Source organism: Candoia aspera, chromosome 2, assembly GCF_035149785.1.
Source record: "Candoia aspera isolate rCanAsp1 chromosome 2, rCanAsp1.hap2, whole genome shotgun sequence".
Lineage (NCBI taxonomy): Eukaryota > Metazoa > Chordata > Lepidosauria > Squamata > Boidae > Candoia > Candoia aspera.
Genome location: NC_086154.1, coordinates 120,163,069 through 120,173,618, shown reverse-complemented (window position 1 = coordinate 120,173,618; position 10,550 = coordinate 120,163,069). Strand labels below are relative to the sequence as shown.

General features: G+C 39.1%; 1 protein-coding gene across 1 annotated transcript; it reads right to left on the bottom strand.

Moving 5' to 3' along the window:
- Window positions 1-1,070: 1,070 nt before the first annotated feature.
- Window positions 1,071-10,041, bottom strand: LOC134492367 (uncharacterized). The gene is made up of 4 exons (XM_063296537.1): window positions 9,840-10,041; window positions 7,433-7,484; window positions 4,259-4,468; window positions 1,071-1,714 (listed from the first exon to the last, which is right to left on the bottom strand). Exons 1-4 carry the CDS (start codon window positions 9,894-9,896, stop codon window positions 1,353-1,355), a joined length of 681 nt encoding a protein of 226 aa, XP_063152607.1. The 5' UTR covers window positions 9,897-10,041; the 3' UTR covers window positions 1,071-1,352.
- Window positions 10,042-10,550: the final 509 nt, after the last annotated feature.

Sequence of the window (10,550 nt, the reverse complement as noted above, 5' to 3'; positions counted from 1 at the left end):
AAGGTAATAATGAGTAACCAAGGGCTCATAATATCTTCTTCCCTTAATTTTCAAGAAATAATAAAAATAGAGCTGACTGGGAGAGGAGATAAACAAAACCAAAAAAGAAAGTTATCGAAGAGGAAGTAGATTATGAAAGATCACTCTTGATGGTAGTGTGACCTCAAATCTCAATGAAAGAATTCCTTTAAGTCCTTGATTTAGAGAAGACATTTCCCTTAAAATAAAAAGAGGTGTGAAGTGGTATGCCTTGAATAGCTTGATTGGATTAGAAACTATGTGATATGAAAGCCTCTGTGTATTATAGAAGGTCCCTGTCCATTCTGTAGAAATACAAACTTTTTACCTCCAAAGTGTTTGTGAATCAACTTTATTGTTATGCATGTCCATTTTTTAAACATGATACACCTTATTTTGGCAACTGAAGGTTCCTTGGTCAAATTGTTAGGCTGAATTCCTTCACTAAAGCTCTTCAATGGCACAAAACTCTTTTTCCAAGAAGGCATTGGACCATCTCTTTCCTCTAAATATAGAGCAATCTTTGGAACAATAGGATTTAGAGCCCCCTTCAGAAGTAAAGACGTCAGTTTAAAAACAAAGGTGCATCTGACTCACGCCATGGTCTTCTTAATTGCCACATATGCCTGTGAAAGTTGGACACTAAAAAAGGAAGATAGAAGAAGAATTGATGCATTTGCATTGTGGTGTTGGTGAAGATTATTGAAAATACCATGGACTGCCAGAAGAACAAACAAACCAGTTTTAGAAGAAATACAACCAGAATGTTCCCTAGAGGCGAAGATAACTAGGCTTAGACTCTCATACTTTGGGCACATTGTCAGGAAAGACCGATCATTTGAAAAGGACATCATGTTTGGTAAAGTCGAGGGCCAGCGGAAAAGAGGAAGACCTTCAATGCGATGGATTGATACAGTTACAGCAACAGTGGATGCAAACATTGGAACAGTCAGCCATATGGCGCAAGACCGAACAGCATTTCGTTCTGTTATACATAGGGTCGCCATGAATCGTAAACGACTCGACGGCAACTAAAAACAACAATAACCCTTTGCTAAAGACAGATGTCATAAGAAAAGCAACATCTACCCAGAGCCAATCTGCTACTTATTTTTTGTCACTTACTGAACATTTAAGATTTATGTTCAGAAAACATTAAGATTTTCTGGAGACCACAGGCATGTGGCATTTCTATAAGACATTTCTGGGTATATTCTAACATCTAAATTTAAAATAACTTGTGTAGCCAAATTACATTCTGCAGGGTTTTCTGTTGCAAGCAGCTTGATGAATCTTTCAGGTAAGAAAAGCAGAATGCAACTTGCTCATTATCTTTACAGAGTCAAGTTTGCTAATTTTGCCATATCCATCAGCACACAGTTGGCTTCTTCTTTATACTGCTCTGAAAACTTCTGTGCTTGATTTATTTTCTCAATATTTTCTTTCAAGTTGCTTTCTAGACGTACCCAGTCTAGGTACTCAGGTGATGAGTCTTTTACTTTCTCCATCAGATTGTCCTGGCTCTGATGAATTGAGTGGATCATTTCCTGTATTGTTGTACTAACTATTCCTTTGGTGGCAAAGTTCAGTTTCCCCACCTGCTGCTGAGTCTGCTTCAGTTTCTCAGGGACTTCCTGCATTCCCACATCTAGCCAAAACCTGTATCCTTCCATACACACCTGCACATTGTAAGCACCTGAAAAACAAAGAGATGTTAATCTCAAATTAGTGATCAGGACTAATCGTTTGAGTCTCAAGAAAGCTAAACTCCAGGAAAGCTTCTAATAATAGCCAACTATCAAAGATATCACATTGCCCTGAAATCTAATTATTTCCACTTTACTTATCAGTGACGCAGGTGAATACATACATTTATTCCGGGGGGGGGGGGAGATGTAATATAGTAATTTGGTAATATTAATCCATGATTGGCCAACTCATTTGCTTGTAATCCTTGGCATAGCACCAGTGGCATGCTCTTCTGTGAAACCACTCTTGTGAATGGATAATCCCTTGGCTTTTTTCCTGCTACTCATTCGGCACAAAATGATAAGATATTAGATAAGTCTCTCTAACAAATTCTGAACTCATTTCTGTTTTTCTTACTGTTGGTTTCACAAACACTGGGCTCTTCTTTATGAAGAGTTATTGTTGGCCTCCCTGGCATTCTTTTGGAAGGCAGGCATTACATAGGAAACATTAGATTTAAAGGTGCATGAAGGGATAATACACAGGAAGGTAAATCTAAAGAATAATTTTCAATGTAACATGCAATCCAAGCAGTAGAATATTTATCCAGGGAATGGAAATCTAAAATCCTTAGAATCTTGGTAATTTACTGAAGCAGAAAATTGAGAAGCTGAATTGATCAATCCTGAAAAAGAGTCAGAATCTTGGATCTCCAAGCATGTAATTAATCATTATGAAATAATAACACTGAAATATCTGTCTAGGAGCAATAACAAAGGCATGATATTTTGCTATTTTTCCCTCCAAAAAACTCATTGGGGGATGAAAGTTTTAGGATTGAGCTTTCAATCACATAAAGCAGGGATGCACGTTTTTTTTCTTACCTGAGGGCCAAGATGAATAAAAGGGGCCATGTTCCAAAAAATACTGGGTGGGGTCAAGATATTTAAATTTAATTAAAATTAATTACAGTTATGTATTTATCTACTTATCTTACAATATTTTTATACCACCACAATGAAACTTATTCTGGGCAGTGCATAAGTTGGATTTCTTTCCAATCAGATGTTTTTATTATTTTTCTCCTGTGACATTCAATATTACAGCTTGGTAACCTCTATTGGAATCTCTGTGGTTGCATCAATGCTTTTGAGGGCCATGCACAGCACAGGATTTTTGGTTGTGCAATTCTGTAGAAAATCATTGCTATCCATTAGGTTATCCTTTTCACTGCTATATTTGTGCTGTATTCAGAATGCATCTGGTGGTAGCAGCTGGATCACTGAAAGAACTGAAGCAATATGGAAGGATGGATTTATACAAAATTTATTTCAAAGAAAATATATTGTCTTGAAGACATCTTAAGTTTTGCTTCTGGGAGTGATGGCTTTTCTGTAAATGCGTGCAAAACTACTGTTGGGCAAAACATCCTAATCCTAAAATATTCTTCTCCAACCACAGAACGACTATTGTTCCAAACTTACAAAAAATGTTCTGGTGCTCTTTCAACCTAATTGGAAATACTTCTACATTAAATTAGTTTATTCTGCAGTTGGGAGTGGTTCTTTTCAACTTTGGAATTTTTCCAGTAGGGTCAGAGTGAGACATTTCATGATCTGGACAGTGTTCCAAAGTCAGGATGGGGCATTCCAGCCAAAAAAACTTTTTGCACATATCTACTTTCCCAATGCAAGCCTTCTCTTTGATAGGGCGTTTCCTGCAATGTTTGGCTGACTTGCAAGTTTGCATGATTACCTGGGCACTCCAGGAAGTGTTGGTGAAGGGAGAACTTCTTGAAAAGGAGGACCACATCATTAACACGTGAACAATGTTGAATACTTTTGGCCACCTCATAAGTATCACCACACAAGTCTAATCCCTTAAACTTATGCAGTAGATGTTTTAATGTACTTTTCTTTAAAAATGAAACATTTTTTAAAAAGCAAAAAACTATTCAGTGGTGCAGAACATGGCCCCAGTTAAGTGGGGAGTAAGATTGAAGTGGATGTTTCCAAATCCACATATTTTTATCAACTACCAACACCACAATACCTAGCAGTTTGTCAGATCATGTATTTATTATCAGAATGTGATTTGTTTTCAAATACTGTAATAAAGATAGTTGATTTGATTTGATTTGTTCTCATAGGAACAATGCACTTGTCCAGGGTAGCACAACTTTTTACTGCACAGCAGTGTACATGAAGCATTCATTTATACAGGAAGCAGCAGTTCATGCCATGCATGGACACTAGTAGGTTGTGGATTTACTCCAGCCATAGAGAACAAAACCTCATTCTTTCTCTGCAGTCTTGGTCTTCCATTTGTATGCTCTGGTTCCGTTTTGAACATAGAGAGTATGATGGAGTGTTGAGAAGTGGTGTGAATTTGGACTGGATCAGCCCCTGTTCCAATTCTATGAATTAGACTTAGAGTGGCTGAGCACCACAAGAACAAGAGGTCAAAATGTATTCTTGCTGGCAATCCTGTACATCAACATTTTCTCCTTTAATTCTAACTGTTTTCCAGCATTAACTGCCCACCAACTTACTATGTTCCTGCAAGATCTTCTCTATGCATACAGAAAGACTGCTTGCAGGTGAACAGCCATAGGAATTCTTTAAGTTCTGTATAGCTTCCCGGAGAGTCAAGCAATCATCTTGCTGCTCATTGAAAGTCTCAGCAATGCTGTTGAACAGGGCATCAATCTCAGGTACATTGACTCGTTTCATGGTAAGGGGTGTCTCCTTGCTGAAATGAACTAGAAAAATAGAAGCCATAGTGCTACTTAGAATACAACACCACAAATGAGTAAGAGTCACTGAATAATTAATAGAAACAAGAGCATTTCCTCCGAGATAGAACTTTCAATCATTTCTCTGCCCAGAATCAGATAGAACATTTCTATTTAGGGTAGAAAATCCCACCTACATATTTTTTTTTTCCTGTATGCACTTGCCTAGCTGTTATATGATGATGTTGGCCCTCCTGCCAATTAATTTTGTGGGGCTTGGCGTTATGCAAGTGTCTTTTAAGTATAGGGCTTATTATGATCATGTGATGTAAAATATGTCCAGTTGTGGCCATTAGGAATTAAAGCATTTTATCAGGACAATATAATTCAGGGAGTGTCTAGTCTAGATCAAGAGCCAGTTTGATGTAGTGGCTAAGGCACCAGACTAGAAACCGTGAGGCCGTGAGTCAGCTGGGTGACCCTGGGCCAGTCACTCTCTCTCAGCCCTAGGAAGCAGGCAATGGCAACCCACTTCTGAAAAGCCTTGCCAAGAAAACTGTAGGGACTTGTCCAGGCAGTCTCTGGGAATCAGACAAGATTGAACGGATTAAAAAGAGAAGTCTACATCATATCACTGATATTGGGCTGAAAGGATAATTTGTCTTTTTGCACAATGACTTTGCTGGTTGATATTTTCAAGTACATCCCAAGCACTGTCAGTAGGCAGCTGCCATTAATTTTAATGGGAAACTGGCATTCCAACTCTCTCAACTCAGTTTTGAAAACTTACAGCCGTCATACACCTTATTCCGATAAAGCAACTTTTTCTGACAAAACAACCCGTCGATAAGAGAATTCCATCTGGCGGGGTCCAGGAAATGGGCCTTCTCTGCAGTTGCCCCCGCCCTTTGGAACATCTTGCCCTCAGAAGTGAGGCAGGCACCTTCACTTCCGACCTTTAGGAGGGCCCTGAAAACCTGATTCTGCCATCTCGCATGGGGCAGGCAGGTGGGCAATCACCCATGGGGTTGGTTTGCGCCTGAGAGCCCCTCCCACCTGATCAGAATTTTTGACCTCTTGGATTTTATACTTATTTATTGCATTTTATATCTGTAATTGTTTTTATAGATGTTAATTGTTATTATTATAGTCTTGATTTTATTGATTTTATTGTAAACCGCCCAGAGTCCCCCTTTTGGGGGAGATGGGCAGTAGCAAAATTTGAATAATAAATAAATAAACAAACAAACAAACAAACTTTATCAAACAAACTTGTAGAACCTAATTGCATTTTTCCAAGCCATGGAATACATCATTCATTTGCTGGTAGTATTTTCAGCACATGTCAGGCAGGCAGGCAGGCAGGCAGGCTGGCATTTCTTAGTTTTTGCTCGGACCAAGCCACTAGTTTACCATGGTAATTGAGTACTTTCTTAAGTATCGGCAGGGTGAAGAGGTCAAACTTAATTGTCCTCAGTTTGGATGTTAATAGCTGCATTGCCTGGGGGAGGGCAGCTTGCCTGGGCTTGTTTAGTTTTGCTTTTGTAGCCCTGCAGCGCAGTTCCTCCCAGTCCTCTCTGAGCGTGTGTGAATGCACAGCGTGTAAAATACGTTTTTGTGCTTTCTGTAAATACATTTATTTTTATAGAAATGTCTGGTGTGTGTGATTTTTCTGATCTCTTGGGCCAAACGCTTTCCAGCACACTCTGACAAGGCAGGCAGGCAGGCAGGCAAGCAGGAAGTGGAAATCTAGTTAGCATTGTGCCTACAAACCCCAGCCTCACTATATTGTACATCTCTACAGCTGAATTAATTCTGGGAACATTTTAAAAATATCTCATTTCTGAGGGAAAAAAAACAATTCAACTTTCATTCAAGAAAGATGGAAAAACATTCAATTCTAGAATATTTTGGAGAAGATAAAGAATCTGTTCCTGTTTCCACAAATGATAGTATAAATCAAATTAGATTCAGACCAGCATTCAGGCTGAAACTCCATTTTTCACCACCCATGTGGTTCAAACAAGAGAGAGAAAGAGAGAGAGAGAGAATGAGAGAGAGAGAGAGAGAGAGATGGAAAGAATGATCATGTTAAGGATAAGAGGTGGTCAATTAACAATGTAAGGTTCATTGAAGAGGTTGATGTATCTTTAGCAAATAGCAGATTGCATTTGCCAAGATAACCTGAGCTGGTTTTATTAAACATGTTTCCTTCCATACTTTCTTGTTATAATTTAGAGTATAATGGATTATACGTTATGTAAGTATGTGTTGTAATTTACATCAATTGTTGCATAAAATAAATGATTTAATACTCACTGGGGCCTTTTCATACATGCAGTTTCCCAGACCTAATTTTAACAAAGGTCCAGAAATTTTTAGAGCGTATACATACTGTGGAATTTGGGAGCAAGAGTTTTGTTTTTGTATTTTTGTTTTTTTTTAAAAAAAACAACAACTTTGGGAGCATGATGATGATTATGTGACTTTTGCCGAGGAATTGGAGTGAATTTAGAGGAGTGCCTGGAATTTTGAAAAGGATTAATTTCACATGTCAGACCTTGAGAGAAGGCATTGTACTCAAAAAGATTTAAAGGTTTCTGAAAAACAAAATGGGAATCTCCTTTGGGCAGAACGATTCCCTATTCGTTGTCCTAACTCTTATCTGCTCTCACTTTCCATCTATGGGATCACTGTTTGGAACGGCTGATTCATACATGTGGGCATCTGCAGCAAAACAAGATCTCACTGAAATACAGTACATGACTTGACCATCATGGAGGAAGAAGCATTCGAGTGAGTGGGAAATGACACAAATTAAATACGTATTCCCATAGTTTAAAAGTTGTGATTTGTGGGGAAAACCGTCTACACTTTCAAAAGGATTTCTCACAACTTCAAATATAATTAATCACAATTCGATTGCTCATAATATTGAGCACATTTATAATACAAACAAAACCCAAATGTTTAAATAAACCAGAGCTTTACCATCTCTGATGTCTTGACGTTTTCTTGAGTGCTGCACATTCAGAGGTTCCCTCTGTGAAAAAAGCAGGTCGCTTAAAAACGAATACATTCACCCTGCCCCCCATTTTTTTTCTCTTCCTCTATTGTCTCTTTTAATTCATGGATTGCCGATCCTTGGAGTCAGAGGCTGTGCGCTCTGAGAGCTAGATACCTTATTGTCTGGTATGTTACATCTACTATTACTAAAATTTTGCAAAATTCAGCTGTTTCCCTTAAGATTATATAATCAATCATTTACTTCATAATTATTGGGTGAAATGGGATCCTGGGCTCATGGAATTTTGTTCAAGCAGGACTTTGTCTCTCCTGCATGTTGGAATGGAGGTCAGACAATAGGGTCTACTTGTTTTATATAGGCGTAGACCTTTGATTTAGGGATTCAATCCCTAGTGTTGATTTAGGGATTCAATCCCCAAAGGATTGATTTAGGGATTCAATCCCTAAGTGATTGACTTAGGGATTCAATCCCTAGTGTTGATTTAGGAATGTTGGTTGCAACCTTCCGGACAAACAGGAGTACGAAACAGGCAGCTCACAATAATCTATAAATCATAGTTAAAAACAAAGGTACCCTTTCCCCAGGTGCCAGACCAAGCATCTTCACAGCTCAACCCCCATCTAGCCCAATGCTTGGGGGAAGAACCATGTCTTCACAGTCTTCCGGAAGGCTAAAAGGCTAGGGATCCCTCTGATCTCACGTGGGGGGCAGTTCCAAAGGACTGGGGTAACCACCAAGAAAGTATGGTGGATGTTTTTCTCAAATTAAGCTATAACATATAGTAAAAGCATCCTATGGTGATTCTAAAGCATAGTGATGTCCTAGCACTCTCTCTAACCCTTTGTGACTTCCTAGAACTTGCTGCCCTTTCGCAACAGCAGGAGCATGTGTTATTGCAATAGGAATATGAGGCATCAGAGAACAGCTTCACTGGGCCAGTCTGGGCATGTGTTGAAAGAACCTGAAGAAGTAAGGCATAAGAGTACAACAATATTCATCATCACTGATCTATGCTGCCATTACTGTCTCCTTTAAATTAAATAAATAAATAAAAGTGCTCAAGAGTTAGGACTACAAATCTCTAAGCCCAAATCAGAGATGGTGGGAATAGTAGCCCCAAAGATTTAAAGCCCACCAAGTTGCCTGTCCCCAATGTATTTGTTGTTTATTCGTTTAGTCGCTTCCGACTCTTCGTGACTTCATGGACCAGCCCACGCCAGAGCTTCCTGTCGGTCGTCAACACCCCCAGCTCCCCCAGGGACGAGTCCGTCACCTCTAGAATATCATCCATCCATCTTGCCCTTGGGCGGCCCCTCTTCCTTTTGCCTTCCACTCTCCCTAGCATCAGCATCTTCTCCAGGGTGTCCTGTCTTCTCATTATGTGGCCAAAGTATTTCAGTTTTGCCTTTAATATCATTCCCTCAAGTGAGCAGTCTGGCTTGATTTCCTGGAGGATGGACTGGTTTGATCTTCTTGCAGTCCAAGGCACTCTCAGAATGTCCCCAATGTATAGTGTCTAGTTTATTCAAATTATATAGAAAAGAAAAGCAGAAGATACTACTGCTACTGCATACATTACTATAAGATAATGATGCAAATTATATAGTCATACAATTTGAAACTACCATATAAAAGACACGTAACCTGCACCTTCATTTTCTCTCTCTCCTACTAATTGTGAATTTATGCAAGACACATGGCTCTCTTACAGGGCTTCAGGAGGTTTTGGATTCCAGTTCCCATCAGTCCCAGCCAACGTGGATAATTGTCAGGGATGGTAGGAGTGAATTCAAACAAGAGGGCTGTTTCCACACTAATGATTTATACCGATTTCCAGCTACTGCTTTGCCAAAGTATATATCAGTAATGAAGCTAGCCTATCTATCTATCTATCTATCTATCTATCTATCTATCTATCACATTTCTATTACCGCCCATCTCCCCCCAAAAGGGGGACTCTTTATACACAAACAATGGTTGAGTGATACTATAAACCATTACAGTGGAAACAGATAAGACAGGATAAATGATCTAGTGCCCTCCAGATACTTGGGGTGTCCCAACATACTCAGGAAATATGGCCAATGGCAAGACATTGTAGGTGTTGTAGTCCAAACCATCTACAGGGTGCCATGTTGTTAATCCCCACTATTAAGGATCACATGTGCTGTTCCTTCCTCCAACCTATCTGCTAGAATTCAAACTCTTCTACTCATCATAGACATCAAGAATCCACCTCCCAGCTTAATTTTCCACTCCCAAATAGACTGGCCTAGATTCCTTTACCATTTAGATTTGCTAACAAGGATGATGAAGTTTAGGTACTTTTGCTTTGCTTTTTCTATTCACAGTATGATCTTGTTCTCTTACCTCTCTTGAAGGACCTGGGAAAAAGGGGCAACAGGAGAAGCAGCAGGAAAAGGCCATTTTTATCAAAATGAGATGGTGTATATTCAGGAGCACCTGCTGCACAGCCCCAGGAATCTGCCTGTATGCCAGCTTTGCTAGTAAATGTCAAAGCCAGCTAAAACCCTTTCAAAGAACATTGCTCTGGTGCACTGCAAACCTAGAAACTTACAGACATAAGGGAAAAGACTCTGTCAAAAACTGAGTGGAAAGCTGTTTCTGTTCATGGGCATAATTATCTCAAACAAGTCTAACTGGTTTCTCAGCAAATACTGTCTGCAGAGTTAAACAAGCCTTTTGCATTGGAAACGTGACTTCCTCTAGAGTGGCATTACTAGAATGTACCATTATCCCAGGAAGGGTTGTGTGTGTGTGTGTGTGTGAAAGGGAGAGCAGTGAAGAAGATGGCACATACTAATGTGCTGCAATAATGAATGAATGAATGAATGAAATGTACTCCCTGAAAACTGGGTCTGTAAAAATTATCACAGATCTGCTGATTCTCATTCATTTTTCTATCCTTTTTAATATATACTTCAGTCATTTTAAACACACGGACTCCTGAGGTAGAATCATATTTCCTTTTCATTGACAATTCCCTAGTTCTTTCTTCTCTCACATCAAATGAAATAATTAATTCACAATTATCGTTGTATTCATCTTTCATCCTTGAAC

What these genes read in the sequence shown, in the direction of transcription:
- LOC134492367 (XM_063296537.1), bottom strand. Translation starts at nt 9,896, where the DNA reads ATGGCCTTTTCCTGCTGCTTCTCCTGTTGCCCCTTTTTCCCAGGTCCT. An exon ending in ACGTCAAGACATCAGAGATG is followed by an intron (nt 4,469 to 7,432) that starts GTAAAGCTCTGG and finishes CTATTTTTCTAG; the next exon opens with TTCATTTCAGCAAGGAGACA. An exon ending in GAAGATCTTGCAGGAACATA is followed by an intron (nt 1,715 to 4,258) that starts GTAAGTTGGTGG and finishes TTTGTTTTTCAG; the next exon opens with GTGCTTACAATGTGCAGGTG.